The sequence below is a fragment of the Camelus ferus genome, chromosome 1, assembly GCF_009834535.1.
Source record: "Camelus ferus isolate YT-003-E chromosome 1, BCGSAC_Cfer_1.0, whole genome shotgun sequence".
Lineage (NCBI taxonomy): Eukaryota > Metazoa > Chordata > Mammalia > Artiodactyla > Camelidae > Camelus > Camelus ferus.
The window spans coordinates 108,631,193-108,651,063 of NC_045696.1; the positions used below are offsets into that span (position 1 = coordinate 108,631,193).

General features: G+C 48.2%; 1 protein-coding gene and 1 long non-coding RNA gene across 4 annotated transcripts in view; both read right to left on the reverse strand.

Moving 5' to 3' along the window:
- Window positions 1–19,871, reverse strand: part of EPHB1 (EPH receptor B1) — a 409,323-nt gene that overhangs the window by 137,733 nt on the left and 251,719 nt on the right. For all 3 annotated transcript variants that reach the window (XM_032488058.1, XM_032488067.1, XM_014557700.2), the window contains one exon: window positions 523–678. In XM_032488058.1, coding sequence (XP_032343949.1) covers window positions 523–678 — 156 coding nt within the window. The remainder of the gene's footprint in view (window positions 1–522; window positions 679–19,871) is intronic.
- On the reverse strand, window positions 16,162–18,692 carry LOC116666058. Its single transcript, XR_004322920.1, has 3 exons — window positions 18,681–18,692; window positions 16,689–16,698; window positions 16,162–16,247 (listed from the first exon to the last, which is right to left on the reverse strand). It is a non-coding gene; the product is annotated as an uncharacterized LOC116666058 (long non-coding RNA).

The window sequence follows — 19,871 nt, forward strand, 5'->3', positions numbered from 1 at the left end:
TATGAACCCAGCACACAGGACCTTCATTTGGTAACCAAGACAGTAGGTACAGAATAATTGGACATTTAACAAAATCATGAGAGTTCTGAGGGGAGCCTGGTCACAGAGATACAGGAAGTCCAATGAAAAGAGAGGATATTCTCAGCTGTCAAGACCAAGGGGGCTTCTTGAAGGACGTGACTGGAATAGTTGCTAAGAATTGTTGCAATATCCAATGCATTTTGACTTTGCACACAAAGAACTCTCCATTTGGCATTTTTTAACCATCAGGTGGACAGAAGTTGTCTCGCTTGGGTAGGAGGAAGGCCCTCCCATCTGGAAGGAGGGAGCAAAGAAAGCACATAATCTTGAGGGGGTTCTGCATGCAAGCCAGGCACGGGAGCTGTCCGTTTCAGCACCACAGCCTGCATCTCTGCTTTGTACTACTGCAACTGGAGGATGATGTCTTAAGTCCTCCTCGCCCACCACTTGTACTGTCAGGAAACCAAACTCCCCAGCCCAGAACCCTTACTAGACACTTACTAGTACATGCCACTTCCGGGGGGTCAAAATCCGCTCGGTAGTAGCCAGTCCGGCAGGTGCAGATGGGAGATGCCTCTGAAGGGGATCGGCTGTTGGAGGGGCAGTGCGAGCAGCCCTCAGCTTCCTGGCTGGCCTTGAACATCCCTGCAGGGCAGGCTGGAATACAAACAGATCATCTTAGAACTAATGAAAGAGTGATAGTCAGAGGCCCTTCCCTGGAACTAGAAAATAAAACATTCTGCCCCTTCTAAAAGGACACTGAAATAACCCCTTGCACAAAGTGAGCATTTCACATTAATGAAACCTCTACTTAACACTTCGAAGTCTTCAAAAATCCTTAGTGAAACACAGTACCAATAGCCTCTCTTGAACAATATGAATAATGATTCTTCCCTTTCAGGTGTGTTGAGAGATTTAATTGACAAAATGAATCTATCTATAGCTCAGTGTCTGAGGTGTAAGTGCTCTATAAATGGTTATTCCCTCCCTCTTCCACCTGGTTAACAGCCAGGGCTTTACCCTGAGCCACTCAGTGAAAGAATCTCACCTGGTCCTCAGACAGAAAGAGGTCCTCGTTGACAACGGACTGGACCCGTGGTTCTTAAATGCAACACACACAAGGGGCACTGAGCTGTGTTAATACTTGTTATGAATGATGATAAAGGATTGAAATTCATGAGTGATCCTTTAAGAAGAAATTAAAGTGATTTCAAGGTTACTGGCTTAACAACATTCTTCTCCCTTAATTGCATTCTGAAATACTTTAGGGGGTGGGGCAAAAAAGGATGGCTTTGGCAGGCAGTGCACCAGGGAATGTGTCATGTACTTGATGTCATCTATCACGTACTTGACAGTGGGGAAAGTTGGGAACGCCTGGTACAGCCTGATGTCCACTGGAGCTGCCCTCAGATATGAGGCTTTTATTCTTATTTCCCCATGGGGTCAGCCTGGGAAGAGCCATGCCCCAAAAAGTCTGGCTCTAGGCCGTCCCTCAAGCTTCTGCTGTGCCTCGTCTACAGAGACCCTCGACTCCAGGCACCTGGTCTCCGCCTGGCTGATTTCTCAGAAAATTGCCCCTACCTTCCCTGCTTCTCTGAGGCCCTTTCTCACTCTCAGCTCCTGACTTTTCCAAGAAACCTGCTCTGGTTCATCCTCCTTTGAGATCAGGTACAAGTTATCATATGGTCAACTTGCTTGGCTTCCTTATATACTTCACTAATTCATTCAACAAACATTTACTGGCACCCTGCTGAGAAGCTGACCCAGGGAATTTTGAGAACAGAGCCTGCCCTCCAGGAGCTCTTGATCCAGTGTAGTCATACAACTGTAATACAATGTGATCATTGCCATAACAGAAGTGCCATTATAAAGGTTTCTGCTTATACAAAGCTCATCTTCCCAAATACACTCTTCCCTCCTGGAAAGTGCAGCGTATTCTTTACTGCTACTGAGCAGTAGCCACCATCTGTTAATGCTCTTGTTAAATGCTTTACAGGCATTCCTCCATGGGGTAGCTATTATTAGTTCCATTTTGCTAATGAGGAAATTGGGACAAGGAAAGGTTAAAATAGTTGCCCAGGATCACGCAGTGGGAGAAATCATCACGATGATATGCATATAAACTATTTGACAAATATCCACATCTTTGCCACCAAGACAAGAAAGAACTGTTTCCTCTGCTGCAGTCTTCTCACTCTTTCAGTCATTTGAAGTGAGGTATAGGATTTCAGTCACTCTGGAAGTGCCCTGAGGTGGGAGCTCATTTTAATGGGAATCATTTCTTAGATGGAATGTTCTGGAATGGCATAACCCAACAGTGTTCCATGGAGTCCACGTTCTTCAGAGTGTTAACACCTCTTACTAACAAAAGGGGTCTGCAGCCAGATATTTTGAAAATGTGGATTTAAAAAGTTAATCTCATTTTTTTATTACAGAATTTTTCCAAATTTCCAAAAACTGGGATATAGAATGCTATGTTTTCTCACCATGAAGTTCTATTTTGTAGAGCATCTTCTGGGATGTTCCATGGAACACACAGGGGTAAATGTCATTTAGATGTTACAGTAAGGTCCTTAAAGATTTCTGTTGTGATCCATGTAAAAATGGGCCCCTTGTTAGCCACCTCAGCACATTCAAGAGAAATGTCTCAGTAGAAAGATAAAACTAAAAAAATCAAATCTTTACTAAAGGCTCAACCAATAAAACACCAGAAGGAAAGCCCTGAGTGGTACACCCAAAGTACCCTAGAATTTGGCTTGCTGATCTAGCGTTCCAAGCCCTCTCAGTGAATTCTCTCCATTGCTTTCTTCCTCTCTCCCTGTCTTCTTTCCTTATCTCCCCCTTGTCACTCATGAGAAGCACTTGGCCCTTCCCATTGTAAACTACCCAGCAGTGCTGCGCCGCATTCAGTTCGGGAGCTGGAGAACCCAGAGACATCCCCGACCTGTGCTACCCAAACACAGCAGAAGTGCTTTCCTTGGAAGGTGGGGGAGGGGAACGTGGTGATTCTCCTGCATTCACTGGAGCTCTGCCACATGTAATTTTCTTAATGTATCAGCCCAAGAGAAACAAGGTGTTTTCACTTTCTTTCTAGCACTTAAAAGCCTCCTTGCTTTACACTGAATGAGTTAACAGCATAAACAACCATCTTGGTATCCACAAGTGGCAGAGGGATATAGAAAATGCCTTCGTCTGAGATTTCTGATGGAGGAAGGCAGAACTGGGTGTCTCCAGACTCTGACAGCCACAAAGGCAGGAAATGGAGGAGAGTGGGGCCAAGCTGGACTTTAAAGGATAGGAGTTAAGAGAAAGGTGGGGTAAAAGGTCCTGGAAACAGGTGTGACAGTGAGCCCTGGGCAGTGATCGGACAGTCCTGAGTCTGATTCCTGGCTCTGCTGGTTCTAACTGGATAACCATTGGCAAGCTATGTAACCCTCAATTTGCTCATCTGTATAAAGAATCCATAAAAAAGAAATGTAACATTTCTCACAACTCCCTCAGGTCATTAGAATTTATCAAAATCAAATATAGAAATATACCCAGCATCAGTAAGTGTTAGACAATGCTAATTCTTCTCTACCTCTACTCAGTTCCTTTTGAAAAACAAGTTTTCTTTGCAGGAACTTTTAGAATTCAGGGTTAGAATGTGAGTTCAGATTCCCAAAGTGGGCCAATAAATCAGTGCAACTAAATAGAAGAACGTGTTTCTGCACAGATTATTTCTGTTTTGTGTAATGGGCGAATCATTACTTCTGTAAAGTATATCTCACTGATAATTACAAAATGAATGAATCTCATTAATATTCAGATTTAAGTAAGTTAATACTTTAATAAAACCTACATCTAGGCATTCCCTAATTTATCAAGAAGTAGTATTCCTAGGTTCATTTGTTGAACTTTTAGACTGTAACTTGCGAGCACACTTGGGCTATATTTTCTCATAGAATTACTGCTTTAAATAATGGTAAATGCCAGGCTAGTCCATTAAGCCTTTTTAACTCATCCTGTATCAGACACCATTAATGAGAAATAGAAGTTAATGATATTGTTATTTTACTAGAAATTTAACGTAAAAAATAAGAAAATTGTGCTGCCCCTTGAGGAAAAGCAGCTGTGATCAGAAGTGAAACATGGAGTGTCTGGGTAGATTCTAACAAAGAATATTTAGACCAAGAGAAGCAAATGTAATAGCTTCAGCCTAGGTAAGTCACCTGAGTATATAAAGCAGCTGAGAGTAACACGGTGGAGAACGCTGGGGACTCCGGCAGCTTGGAGACTGCACACCTGCCGGAAGGCTCAAAAAATACTAATTAAATACTGTGATAGCCTAATCTAGCACATAGCTACACTTTCCAGCAATTTCGAGGCAGATAACAAATTATTTGCTTTAATATCGTTTCAGAACTCAGGGGTTGCCTTTCTCTTGATTCAAAATTATGGTCAGCACTACCACTACAATCATGAACCCCTCATTCAACAAATGTTTATAGATCTACCGTGAGCTTAGCGCCCCGCTAGAGGAACAGAGCAGAGCACAGGCGTGGGGAACAGACTTTGGGAAGCGCCCTTCCTGGAGGGGGAGGCAGAAAAGGGAATGCTGTTGGGGGTGGGGGGGGACTGGTCAGGCAGGATGTGCATCATTATGAGATGAGGACTGGAAGAAATATATTTTTGTGGCAATTAGGAGGTGAGATTCAAGAGATGCAAAGACAAAGCCAGCAAGGCAGAGGTAAAAGAGCAGGAGAGGTAGGAAGGGAAATGAGGTCAGAGACATGCCCTGCCCCATCGCAGCCGGGAAGGTTGCATTACTATTCCAGGACGTGGGTGGGAAAGGCAGAGCCGAAGGCGCCTTGCTGTGTATTCCCAGGAGACCTTTGTCAGTGGGACACCTGTGAGTCTATATGTGGCTGATACCAGTGCAGCCCAGACCGCTTTGTTTCCTTAAGAAAAGGGAGTTTACTTCCCTCCATGGCAGGGGATCACAGTTCAGACAGGTGATAAATGGAGCTTGGGGTGGCACCCCTACACACACACCTCTTTCCCCGCCTGCTCCTCTCTTTGGCAGAGAGGAAAAGACAAGATATGAGGACCAGCTCCCTGAGCACATGTGGATTTTCCATTCCCCAGGCAAAACACGCAGCACTTCCCTCCCCCTTCAAGCGAAAAGGGACTGGTACACGTGACCTCTAGCTGATAGCCCGAAGGTCACCTGGAAATGCCCACCCCACTTCTCAGAGATGTAACAAATGACCTAGTGCCTACAATGCTCTGGAGAACCCCCTCCCCTCCCATCTCAGCACGCAGCGTTCCAGTGACACTAAATCCATCACCGACAGTACTATTACTTTATAAAGAAACAGATTAAGTGTCTCATAAACAGTGCAGTGATTGAGATAATGGAAAGCGCCTCTCGCCCCATCTGCAGCATCAGGTTATGAAGCATTTCCAAGCAGCCAGGAAGAGGAAATTAATAGAAGCAAGAGGGAATAACCACTTTTATGCAATTTCCTCAGGAGATAGTGGACCATCTAATCTTTATTGGAGCCCTTTAACCTGTCACTCAGCACTCACCAGAGACTCTTGAGCGCTCACAATTTTTCTTGATATCCAAGGGAGATAAAATGAAAACCTCATAACATTACTTTATATATATTTTTGTACGCGGAGCGTGCACGTCGCCTCTGCCCCTCCCCCGTCCACAGAGGCCTCACAAAACAACATTTTTATGCAGCAGGAATGTGGGAGAGCTTAACTGTTCCCAGTGCATGGTCCAGGGGGTCACAGCTCCTCTGCAGGAAGGAAATCTCTCCTTGCATTTTAAATGCGATGCTTCCCTCCACCGCCGCCTTCTGTCCTTGCTTCTTCTTTTAATAATCTGATTACTTCTCCTGATCTCATTTTTTCCCCCAAATGAGTTTGCAAAGGTTCATGCCAATGAATATTCATTCCCTGCTTAAGAACCGGGTGCCTTTTTCTCAAGGCAGGTGCAGCTCAGCAGCTGGCTCGGGAGGTGCGCCTGCCTCAGGGCGACAGTGAGAGGGGCAAGGCGCATGCTCCTGGCCGGGAAGAAAGACATTCATGGCCCTGAGCTCGCTGCTCCTCAACCGCATCTTCATCCCTTCAACTCTGGGCTCTGCTCTCGCTCTCGGTCTGGAAGACAGGCAAAGAGCCAGCCACTCTGGACAGCTGCTGTGACCCCTGGGATGGGCATGGTGGGCAGGGGGTGGGGAGGGGAGACGAGAGCTTCCTGCGGGGCACTGCGCAGAGCTCTGCGGGGCTCTCCCCATAGGTCTGTGGTCTCTCATTGAGCCTGTGGCCCAATGTCTCCCTTATCTTCACATAATGGGTTGCTGACCCCAGGGGTTCTTGACTCTGGAACTCCAGGTATGAAGCTCCCGGGAAAGAGGTGTTCTGGGATTCTCCATCTATGCTCATCAGCTGTCTTTGTATTTCCCTGAAATGGGTCTCCGTGAAGAACCCCAGGACATCCCAGTGGGACCCAGAGCCTTGTGAAACTCCCACTTCCCCATATAGACATGGCAGTATGTTGAGAAAAACCAGTAGCAGAGAAGTGGTTCGCAGGCAGGCAGGCAGGCAGGCAGGCAGGCAGGCAGGCAGGATTCTGTCCAATCACTGTGCTAGTTTGAAAGTTCTCTGAAGGCTGATGCTAGGTCTTGTAAGTTTTGCCTCTTCCTCTCCCTGGCACTGAGCACAGGCCTTACACATTAAGCTTACACATCCTGTGGCTGGTTGAACTGAATGGTCACTGAAGGCCTGCTGTGATAAGACCCTAAGATTAAAGCTGTGATTGAAAAAAGAATAACAACAAAAAATAATAATATGATCTTAGTATTACAGGGTAAGAGGGGACAGGCACTTTCATACACAGTGCGGATGCTTAAAGCTTTTCTGTATTAAGACCTTCAAGATGTCCAGTGCTTTGATTCAATAATTCTACATCTAAAAATAATTCTAAAGCAAGAGCAAGCAGAGGTGGAAAAAGATTTACGTCAATGGATGTTTACTCCATTGTTATCTACAATGTGGAAGAAAGAAAGGAAGAAAGAAAAAAGAACTTAAAAGTCAAATAATAGGGTATTCACTTTATATGATGGAATACTACTCAGCCATAAAAAAGAATAAAATAATGCCATTTGCAGCAACATGGATGGAACTAGAGATCATCATTCTAAGTGAAGTAAGCCAGAAAAAGAAAGAAAAATACCATGATATCACTCATATGTGGAATCTAAAAAAAGAAAAAGGAAAAAAAGAACACTATGAACACATCTATAAAACAGAAACCAGACTCACAGATATAGTAAACAATCTTATGGTTACGGGGGAAAGGGGAAGGAAGGGATAAATTTGGGAGTTTGAGATTTACAAATGTAAGCCACTATACATAAAAATAGATTTTAAAAAAAGTTTCTTCTGTATAGCACAGGGAACTATGTTCAATATCTTGTAATAACCTTTAATGAAAAAGAAAATGAAAACGAATATATGTATGTATATGCATGACTGGGTCATTGTGCTGTGCACCAGAAACTGACACATTGTGACTGATTGTACTTTAATTTAAAAAATAGGGTATTCACTAAATAAATTACATGTAATGTGATACTACAGAGTCATCAATATTATGTCCTGGAAAAGTATTTTTAAAGTAGATGTTAAACTATACATAGAGCATGAACTTGATAACACACACACGCACGTATATACATACACACATACGTACATATACAACAACATGCACACACACATATAAACCATAAACACTAAAACAGAAACTGGGAGTGGTGGTATGACCGCTGATGATGATTTGGTGATTTTCCACAGTTTCCCAATGTTTTGAATTGTCCATACAGGACTCGAGTAATCAAAGAAAATCTCAGTCACGACATTTTTAGATCTGAGGGAGAACATGAAAGTATGGCTGGCCACCTCCAACCCCAAGAAGCTGAGATCAACAGGGCAGGTCAGAGTGGGCTGCTTACCAAGGAAAGTCCCACACCAGAGCTGGAGATGCCCTGTGCCAGAGGTCTTTAGAGGAAGGAGAGAGTTAAGGGGAGCCAGGAAGGCTGCCTGGAGATGGTGGCACACACACAGGCCTTGAAAGACGGGTACAAACTGATGCAGAAATGGGAGGATTAGGCAAAGGGAAAAGAGTGTCCCAAGCCTCAGAGGGAACAGGACCCTGTGCTTGCCTAGGGGAGCTGCGAGAGTTGTAGACACTGCCGGGCCCACACAGCATTCGTGGGACCACGGCAGGAGGTGGGCTGGGGCACCCGCTTCTATGTTGACCTGCCCACAGGCGGCCACATGGCCCTCCAGACCCTGCCTCCTCAGGCCCCGCGCCAGCTGTAATGGCCTGGGCAGAGGGAACACTTAGCTGTGTCACACACTCCTTTCACTCTTGGTGACACTTGAGGAAATTGATACGTGCTGCCGGCACCGTGACACAGACGAGACTGTAACTTCCAGGGCTGTTAAGCTGCTCGGGGAGCAGCAGCAGCAGCAAGCCTAGAACACATCAGTCAGCATGGAAGTTGTTGAAGACGTGAGGTCAGGGTCAGGGGCGCGTTGCTTTGGTGAATGGGGAGATCACCGGTCAGGACTGAAGGATGACAAACAGAAATGTTGTGTTCCGAGGGGGAGGGGCAGGCACTCAGGTCCTTGTCACTAATGGCAGCCTGTCCCCCCAGAGAGCAGCCAGGCACAACACAACCAAGGCCAGGTCGGGGAGGGAGGGCATCAGAGCCTCCCAGCAGGCAGTTTTGGGCTGCATCCTGCAATCCTGGTGCAAGGTCAGTGTGGTTGGAGAGTGGAGTAGCCACAAAGCAAACCCAGGAGTTTTCTGATGACTAGGCCAGTGATTCTCAAACTGTGCTCTCCAGGCCAGCAGGAGCAGAATCAGCTGGGAACTTGTAGAAACACAGAAGCACAGACCCCACTCCAAACCTACTGGACCAGCAACTCCGCGGTGGAGCCTAGCGATCTGAGTGTTTGCAAGCCCTCCAGGAGATTCTGCGCTGAGAACCACGGCTCTAGGCCACCTGGTAGACTGGAAACATCACAGCCGTGGGGCCAATGAAAACTGCCACTTCCAGGTGGTGTGATCTTAAGCAAGTTACTTACCGCTCCCCCGCCTCCTCAGCCCCCTCCTCTGTAAAAAGGGGTGCTAGGGTAACTTCCTTCTCAGCTTTGTGAAGGCCAGTGTAATGAATGCCAACTTTCTGAAATGTAGCATCTCCTCAGTGAAGAGCAGCTGGCTGTTGCCTGCAAGGAGCCAGGCTGAATGTTCTCACCAATCATTATTTTTAAAGTATTTAAATTGGCCACTTAATATATACTTGGTGCTGTGCTGGGCACTGGGATCCGCCAGTGGATGAAACACTCAAAGATCCCTCCCTCACAGGGCTGATATCCTAGTGGAGGAAGACAGACCCTAAACTGGAAATTCCAACAGAGGGAATTGGTGCAGGAGGCCAGAGCAGAGACCTAACTCCATCTGGGAGGGTCTCAGGTAAGTGGCATCCAAGTTAAGATATAAAGAATGCATAAGAGCTGTTTAGGTTGGCAGAGGTAAGGTGGGTTAGTGAGGGGAGGCAGAGGACCCTCCCCATGGGCAGAGCAGCATGTGCAAAGGGCCCAGGAGAAAAAAATATGACTCAGTCAACAAACTGAGAGCAACATTTCCATGGTGTAGTGTGAGCGCCACAGGCTCAGGCAGAGAGTACATCTGGGGTGGATGGGGGTCGGTTCATAAAGAGGAGGCTGAGTCTGGAGAGTAACCTGAGCTCATGTTAGCCCTGGACTTTATCTTTAGGCCACAGAAACCACTGATGGGCTTAACACTGGGGGGGGGGGGGACACACAATCAGATTTTTGTTTCTGGAAGATCACACTGGCTGCTGGGAAGAGAATAGATTGGAGGAGTGGGGACGGTTAGGGGGAGACACAGGAAGAGTAATGATCACTAGGGTAGTGGGAACAGAGTCAAGAGTCATTTAGAAGAGGAGGATCTGGGCGTTGACTGGGGATCACTCATGCATTCAACAGTCTGCACAGAGCCCCTGCTGGGTGCCAGGCACTGGGTCAGGGGACCGGCCGTCTGGCTTGTACCCCTGCTTTCCTGCTGATGCCGGAAAGCCTGCCCTCCACACTTCATCCACTTGGGCTGGGCATCTTCCTCTGCCTGGAGTTCTCTTTTAAGAATCCTACACCCTGGCAGTGGGCTGACTGTCCCTATGATACCGAGGGGGTCGAGAGTGGCATTAGGAAAAGGAAGCGCAGGGAAGGTGGGGTATGGGCTCACTCGGAAACCAGGGCTGGCCTGGCTCCTCTCGAAGCTGGCTGGGTCTGCTCCCCAAGTCCGTCCCCTAACTCCAGCCTGCAAACAGGGCTGGAGGAACCCGTGCACCAAGGATGGTTCTTCAGACTCAGGAATCCTTCAGGACTTTGGGATGGGATGGGGAGGAGGCCTCTATCTGGAGACGGAGCCCCAGCACTGATGTGATTTCCCTGGACCCTGAAGGTGGGGCCCTACCTGAGCACCTTTCCAACGCGGACCACAAGAAGCTGCCGGGAGCCCCATGGAAACACTTACTAAGCTTTAGCCCAACAAAGCCCTTTCCCTTTTATATGCACGTCTCATTCATCCAACAGACATTTGGGGAGCACTTCTGATATGCACGGAGTTAGATAGAAGAGAGTCCCTTTCTTTCCATCGGGAGAGAAAAGGGCTACGGCTGAGGAGCAGGACAGACATGCGGGGAATGAGAAGTGAGAGGGGGCCTGGAGGAGCCCTCGATCCAGAGGCAGCAGATGGCCGGTGAGGCTGGAATGCTTTAGATGTGGGGCTCCCGGGGCACAGCGAGGCCTCCTGGAGAAGAGCTGATGTCACAGCCAGATGGTGAAGGAGGTGAGTGAGCCCATGCTGGGGGCACAGTTGGCAGGAGGGTCTGTCCTTTAGAAGAGAGCAGAAGTGTCCTGCCAGCAACAGGACAGACTCCTTTAAGGGAGCATGGCCTTCCTCCCTCCCTCTCCACAACCAGGGAGATGCTTCCCATGACCCAACAAAGAGGACATGAGGGTCAGATCGCTTTGGCCACTCCAAGGGGCCCCAAGGTCCTCTATCCCAGTCAGGCCCATCAGGCCACCAGGGCTGCCGGGCCTAGGCTCCCACTTCTATGCCAGGGGAAGGGGAGGGCAGGGAATCCCCAGATGTCCCCTCCCGAGGCCCTGTCCCCACCTACGTCAGAGCCTGGCTGCCAATGCTCTAAAAACATCACCAATCTGGTAGCTCTGGGCAGCAGGCAACGGGACCATATGCCGTCCATCAGGCAGCTTCCCACGTTTCTGAACTGACGTCCTTACCCTTTGAGAAAAACCTTAGTTTTAAGTACTCCAGTCAATACAGATCTTGATGGACTCCCTGAAAAAATAATTAATAACCAAGTCTTTAAGATAAATAAAGGTGACTTCTTACAGTGTTTCTCAAGGCTGGGCAATGGCAAGAAGCCACCTAGGGCTCCTTGCTCTTTCCTGTGGCAGCCGGGTCTGATGAGTCATCGCACCCAGAAAAAGCCTGCCGTCCCTTGCTCTCTCGCTTCTCACAGAGCCCATATGAAAAAAAGGAAAAAAAAGAATCACGTTTGGATGCATCACACAAATCTTATTTTCTCTCCAAAACCTGACAAGGCAAATAGTACTTTTCTCTGAGGGAAGGTTGTTATTGTTTCCCCTTTTCCAAGCTTCCTCTCCCCAGGGCTTTGGCGAGTCCACAAATCACATGTACTCAGGGTGGAAAAAAGACCTTAGAAATATCCTGGAACAGGGTTAGCCAGTAGAGCCACAATCGCCACCTCCCATGCCGGCCACGGCAGACATCACTAATCAATCTTGGCACTCACTCCCACTCAACCCAGACCAGGGCTCAGAATCTTTAACACAATGCCCTAGGCAGCCACTACCCGTGGATCAAAACTGGCAAATCCAGAGCTATGATGGGGAAACTAAGGCCCAGAGAAGGCAACAAATAACTTGGCCAGAGGCGCACAGTCAGCAGGGGAACCAGAACAAGGCAGAGAGTCAGGTCCACCTGCCTCGTCAGGACGAGTGTGCTGCAGCCCTGCCCCCACCTGCCTCATTCCTTCTCCCTTTCATCTTCGAGGTCAGCCCCACAGCACAGCCTCCTCTCCAGCTGGGATACCAGGGCCCCTAATTATTCTCTCTGCGTGCATCGGGGAAGAGCTGCATTATGTTTAAGTAAGTGTAGCTAAGAGGTGCCGCATCTCAAGAGAAGGTCAAGTGCTGCATATGTATAATATAAGATTAAGATTTTCCCCTTCTGTGGTGTACTTGATAAAATAATTTCACTGTGAGATTTACGGAAACCCAGGAGTAGAAATGGGCACAGTGGAATTTCCAGCTTCTCCCCAGGTCACAAAGTCAGAAACACCATAAATCTCTAACACTATTACACACCGTTCAAGTGGGACAAGTGAGCAAAAGAAATGATTTTTATTCTTCCATAATGACAGAGCAAAAGCATTAAGGCTGAGTTTCTCCAGCTGTATGACCAGAGCTGTCTTGATAGATAAAGGACAGGAAACTTCCCTCACGCTGCCCTGACCTGGCCCAATGGCACAGAGTTGGGGATATGGGCCTTCTGCAGAGGGTCCTAGAAAAGGGATCTGTCCAAGGTCACAGAGGAATAAGTCGGGTCTGACTGGTTCTAACACGCCCTTGCCAGAAGGGTTTGTTGGGTCTGGTCTCAGCCCTTAAACTGCAGTAACTGTGGGTGTGCCACTTGGTAAGTCCCAGAGTCAACTCTGAAAGAGGGAAAGAGCTGTGAGAAATAATCAATGTTGAAATAATAAGGTTCAAGGTTCTACTCATCCCCAAAGATTTCCCACGGAGGAGTGAATGTGACAGTCAGAACCTTTGCATGACATTTATCCAAAAGGCTAAAGGCAGACAAATTTGGTAGAATACATTTGGTCTGACTTTTCTCAGGAACCTCACCAAATCTGAAGCAGCCTCTGAACAGGGAAACAGGGCTCACGGATCGGGTTCTGGAATAGGGAGGATGCCCTCCTACTGAGCAGCTGAGCAGGGTCAGCCGAGGTGCTGGACCCCTGGAGGACCTGAGTGGCCCAGTGGCTGTTGTCAATCAGAGCAGTTGGGAGGGGGCTCCCGCTGCAGGAGGGGCAGACAAGGATTGAACGGCTGTGCTCTACCCGGAGTGACCATTTATTCCCAGGTGCTGAGAGGTAATTTCCAGAGTGCTCTGTGTCCTTCCTGTTTGCAGTTCCTGGAGGTACATTAGCATCACCGACTGCCTTCAAGTTTGTCAGTTAGACGTGATTAAGGGGGAAGCTTGCGGCAAAGATCAGAGGTGTGAAGGGTGCACTTAGCACTCAGATCTCCGTGCACACCCAGGGGAAGCCGAGAGAGCCCCTCCTCTGAAGGCAACTCCTGGGGGCATGAGGGAGGGCCCAGGGAAGGAGAGGTGGGTGGGTGCGGCCCCCCAGGAAGGGCCCGAAGGGAGGAGGGAGGAGGTGGGGCAGACCCTGCTGAGCAGCCTGGGAGAGGACTTGCCCAAAGGAAGTAAGTCGGGGGCTGAAGGGAACACAGGAGCCTAGCATGGACCACCATGCTGGCCCCTCTGTTTCAGAGGAAGGCAGAGGTGGGCTTGTCCTTGTCCACCCTCCCCTGGCCAGCCTTTGGGTCAGGCCAGCAAGAACCTCATATCAAATGAGAGACGAGCATGTCCTGCAGAGCGCAGTCTGCGGGTGACGCTGGGTCCTCCCCTTCCACCTGCGGCACCCTCCTAAGGCCAGGTCTGTGGGTTGTCAAGCTGACCTCCACTGCCTAAAACTGGTTACAAAGTCTTGTCAATATTAATAACAATAACGTTATGAATAATAACAATGATCAGTATTTAAACAGCATTTATCAAGGGCCAGGGACTCAGTGGCTCTGCAGACCTCATTTCATACTCATAACCATCCTAAGAGACACAGGCCACAATTATTCTTATTTTGATCAGGAAACTGAGGCTCAAACAAGGTCAGCATCTTGTCCGAGGTCCCACAACCAGCCATGAAGCCAGGAATTGAACACAAGCTGCCTGACTCCAGAGACTTGTTAACTCATTGGCTGAAATATTTTAAAATCAAGTAGTTTCCTTGGAACCAACAAAACCAGTGTGCATCATGTTAAATATAAACTATGCCAATGTGACTTCACGGAGAAGGAGTACCAGCTTCTGAGTTACAGACGCCACTACTCAGAGCCATAAGAAGCGAGTTTTATAATCATTCTGAGTCTTGGTGTCCTCATCTGTAAAAATGGAGTAACATTAGTCCCTATCTCATAGAATTGTTTTGATCATTGAATGAGATAATGAATAAAAATGTTTGGTGCAGTACCTGGCATATAATAACTACTCAATTAAAAGTAGCTGTTAATATTATTCTATTATAAAAGTATAATGTGTTCACAATAGGCAATGTGTCATCACCTTGCTAATGTTTTATATTTTTTAAATTCAACATTTGCCCCACCACATACAGCATTCCTATCAAGGTTTAATGAGGCATGGGCCTCGGCTTGAATCGCTAAGATCCAGAGATATAAGCAAGCCTATGTGACTTCTGGGCAGTGACTGTCAAAAGAGAAAGCTAGCTCTTCTTCCCTCATTCTTCATTCCCACTGGCTGGAAAGTGGTCGTGATGGCTGAAACTCACACAGCCATCTTGGGCTGCGAGGTGAAAATTTTGTGCTAAGGATGTCAAGAGCAGCAGGTTTGAATATACCTTGGTCTCTAACACCACGTTAGGGAGGGCCCTTCCAGCCTGAATTTATTTGACATGACAGAAAAAACAAGTCTTTTTTATTTTAAAAACCAAATTATCTTACATGTTTCCATTTCTCATAGACGAATGTAATTCTAACATACCATTTCCTTTCAATGAAACTTGGTAAGAAAGAGTTATCATTCCCATTTCACCGGCAATGACACTGAGGCTCAGAGAGGTAAAACAACTTGCCTGATATTTCACAGCTAGTCTGTGGCAGAGGCAGGATTCAAAAGCAGGTCTGCCTGGCTTCAAAACCGATGCCCTTCCCAGTTATTTACTAAAGTGACGATATTCATGGGGGTGGGGGCGTTTGGCATTTATATGCATGTGCATTAAGGCTTGAGAACGCACGTGTCCATTGCATATGAGTTCATGAGAGAGGCCCAGGAAACAGGCCGGATGTAGTGCCTTTCTGCCTACTGAGGGCACCTTGCCCTACTTACTTTCCCTGCTTCCAAAGGGAGAGAGCGACCCCAGCTTTGGTCTAGGTCAGGTAGCGCTGAGCCCTCTGAGTCTCTGCCCACCTGAATTCCTGATCAGATGTAAAAAATGTGATGTATGCATGTGGTTGCTGGGCATTCTGCAGACGCCTGCTGCCAAAAGGCAAACTCATCTTCCCTGTGGCTTCCAGTGGGCAGAGGAAAATGAAGGGACTGTAAACGGTGGGACAGGCTGAGCTTCCCCAGGACGCATGGGCAGCTCGGCATCAGGGGGCGGTGAGTGGTCACTGGCACTCACTGCTCCTGCCTCTAGTGGGTGCCAGCTTCCTAGAATATAAGATGTTTGCTATGGACATGACATCTGGGCACTTGTAAATATTATCATTTAGGCCATCCCAGTCCGCATACGCTGAAGGAGACTATCACCTTTATGCCCACTTCCCGGATAACTTCAGGATGGGATCTGGGGCCAGAAGTATCCAGCCTGCCGTCCACCAGCCTCAGGGGGCACGGAACAGTGAGTGCCAAGGAAGCCACGTGCGTTAAAGTCTGGATTTCATCATCATCAGGCTAATAATCATTATTATCCTATGAAACTTCATTACCGAATCCCCCCTTTACCATTTCCACATCTAACACTCATTTGTTAATAACCAAGATAAAGGTCCATAAAGCAATATTGCTCCCATGTAACACGTCTTTCTCCTTGCTCTCAATAAGGTTTCAGAATTTCATCAGAGGAATGTAAGCGCTTCACCAAGATGTGTCAATTATTTCAAGATGACAGGTATTCGATTCCCAAACTCATCAGTGGGGGCTGAAAATGTACTGGTTCATCAAGCAAAGCACATTTCTGGAAGCGCGCTCACCATTTGGGAATCAAATAATAATTGCAATACCAACACCTAGGCTTTCTAATGGGTTTTTTCAAGGAGCTAAAGGGTTTCGACACATTCCCCACCAACCCACTCTCAGATTCATCTTCTTTGTAGGCCTCTGAAGTGGTGAAGGCACCGGCTTTATCTCTCCCACTTTGCAGAGGCAGAAACTCAGACTCTCAGCTCAGAAGCTGAATGACTTACATAAACAAAGCATACTGGAGGTAAAAGAAAGATACACAGCCACTCCTTCACTTTGGGTCTCTGATCACTTGACAGAAACATCACTCCCTGGATCCAGACCCTGCTGAAGATACACAGCAGAGTAAACCAGAGTCCCCATTCTCAAGGAACACAGGCCTAACGGAAGAACACAATGCCAGCAGTAATTATAAAACAGTGTGATTCGTGGGAAAAGAAGCACTGTATGGGAGTGGGGAGAAAACAGGCAGTCCCCTCCGTATTTGTTGGACAAGAGGACAGCTGATCTGGGTTTTGAAGCATGAATAGGAGTTTTCTAGGTAGACAAAATGAAGGAAGGCATTTCAGGCAAAGGAAATAGCACGCACAAAGGCATGGTGGTGGGCAGGAGTCAAGGATGTTTAGTAGCTTGCTAGTGTCCTTGCTATATGTCCATCATCAACTAATGAATGAGAAGAAGCATCAGCTGTTGCAAATAGGCTGCAGTTAGTCTTGGATGGGGGCAGAATGTTGCACTGAGTCCTCAAGTCAGTAGGGATCACGGATATGTTTCAGAAGCACCCACCTGCATCCCCGACTACTGAGTCTCTCTTGATGACTGCCTGCCAGTTCTCACTCTCCCACGTGGTCCTTCTTGCCTGCCTCCTTCTGATCTCCCAGAGGTAATCAAAAGGACCTCTTGGACCTGGCTGGCTCTGGATAGCAGGGCATGGGTGTCTCAGCCCTGAATGGGGCTGCCCAGACTTCCTAAACGTGAGATAAGCACCTTCCTCATGCCCCCAACCCACCTGACTGCATTCTCTGAGACCTCTTTTGTCCGAATAGAATAACACAAGTGCAAAAGGGACCATCTGAGGAAGGAGAGTTAGTAGGTGCAATGGACCAAATGTTTGTCCCCCTACAGCCAAATTCATATATTGAAGACTTAACCCCCAATGTGGTTGATAGGTATCTGCAGGTGGTGCCTTTGGGAGGTAATGCGGGTTAGACTAGGTCATGAGAGGGGGCCGCATGATGGGAGTAATGCCCTTGTAGAAAAAGAAAGAGACATGAGACCTCTCTCTCCCTCCTTCTCTCCCTCTCTCTCTCTCACTCTCTATGCAAGCAATGAAGAAAGGGCATGTGACGACTTAATGGAAAAACAGTCTACAAGCCAGGAAGTGGGCCCTCACCAGACACTGAACCTGCTGACGTCTTGATCTCGGACTTTCCAGCCTCCAGAACAGAGAGGAATACATATCTGTTGCTCAAGCCCCTCCATCTGTGGTCTTCTGTTACAGCAGTCCTCGCACAGACAGCAGGAAGGTCTTCCTTCCCTCCCAGGCCCTGGCCTTGCCTCCAGGCGCAGGCTGATTCCTGTCTCCTGCGAAGGCCTCTTCTCTGCTCCAAATCAGGGCTGCACCTCCGTCCTTCCCAGGCAGGGCCTCGTGTGGATTTATGATTTAATTTGTGTGTATGGCACTAAGAAATGATTTCGGGGCTGGTCACTTAAGAAATGATTAAAGACCATCATTTCAAACCCACAGCACTCCCTGGGGGAAGGGAAGCGGCATGAGTCAGACAGAGGTGTCGGTAATGCGGAGAGATGGACGGGTGACAGGGGAGGCCAGTCCCCTGGGGAAGACGGAGACAGGAGGGCAGGGCCTGGATGCTTCGTTTCTGCTGCTGGGAGGGATGTGCATGCTGGGGAGCGCTGGATCATGCCCTCAGGACCAGCTGGGCTCGGGTCCCCCATCAGACATTGGTGATGCTATGTTTGTCCAGACCAGCAGGTTCCATCCGAGGCAGGTGCAGGGAAAAATACGCCCAGGCTCCCTCCCTCGGCACCTTCACAGCCTCAGAGCAGTAAACCTGGGCCGGAAGGTGGCTGAGTGTGAAGGAAGAAAACAACTCATAAAGCCTTTGTCCTCCAGAGGCTTTCCGTGCGCTGACACCGACCGGAAGCCTGCACGTCGGAGCTCTCAATCACCCTGACGTCTCTTCCCAGGGAACGGCCGCGTGCCACACTGAAGCGATTTATGAGGGGTGGCTACAAAGTTCTGAGACCAGGTAATGAGCTTGGGAAGATGCCCTCAGCTCTCCCCTCGAGGAATTCCTCAAAGTCAGGGCCGTTCGCGGTGCCTCCTGTGTTAATCAACCCGCTCGGCCACCGGAAAACACAGCTGAGCCCTGGCCCCGCCTGCTCATGGCTGCACATTCAACACGTGGCCCAGGATGTCCCAGGAGGCGGCAATGGGCCAGCAAAATTCACCCCTGGTGTTGACTCTGAACACCAGGGTTCCAGACCAGTTCCCTTGCTGTCTGTGAGGTCACGCGCAAGACCCATGGTGGCCTCTCCCAGCTGCAGTGGACTCATCTGTGAAATGGGGGCGTGGGAAGTGAGGACAGCTCCTCAGCTCTGCTTCTTTGCTCCTGATTGGTGAACACATACGAGGCTTAATCCTCCTGTGAATGACAGCTCCCACAGCTGCTAACCTGAGCCTCTCGGAACATCCGTCATGGTAAATGGCACTTTGATTTTTGCAAACTCCTTTTATTCTAAATAGTAAAAATAGCTCCAAGAGCACCTTCTCATTTGTGTTTTGCAATACCTCTCAGCAGAAGGGACAGGGACAGAGAGGTCCCAGGGGAGGAAGGGGCTGAACCTCAGGCCAGCTCTGCAGCTGACGGGGGTGAGTCCCCTCCCTGGACCCCACTGACCGCTTTGGTGAAATGAATGGTTAAGCTGGATTCAAGGATCCACCTATCCCTTTATCACACCCTCATTTTCAAGGTCATCCATCCATCCTGCAGCCACTTGGCACACACTTTTGTTAAGCAGGGGCCCTGTATATTCAAAGGCAAGCAGGAAGCAGTCCTTGTCACAAGGAGGTCATGCCCTGACCTGGAGGACTGCTCCCACTTCTGTGGTGCTAATCCAACCAAGAGCAGTGACTCTCCTTTGCGGCTGTGCCCCGTGGGTCAGCTGGGGCACCCAGAAATTAAAGACCGTGCTCAGCCAGCGTGTCCAAGGCAAGGTGGAGACTCAGCTCATCTGGATGCAGGCCTCCTAGAGAGATTTTCCCATTAGTCTGCAGGCCTTCCTCATCAATAATGGTACCAACCATAATGAAGATAAATATTTTGCAATGAACTGTTGCTTTGTCACGTGGGAAAAGCAATTCAAATTAAAGGCACTTTGGTCTCTCTCTCTGCCCTCCTTTATTTTATTTCATTTGCTTGGTATATCTCTGAGCTAAAAAACAAACAAACAAACAAAAAAATTCTATTCTTGAAAAGGGAGAGGGAGGACCATATCCAGCAAAGATTTTACTCATTGCCGAGATTTCACTATTTCATAGTTCTGTCACCACAAACACGCCCCTGTGTTGAACTGCCATCATCACCAGCTCCCAGGAGGTGAGGGGGGCCCCTGTTTGGGACAGGAGTCCACGAGACCAGGACTGCAAGGGCTG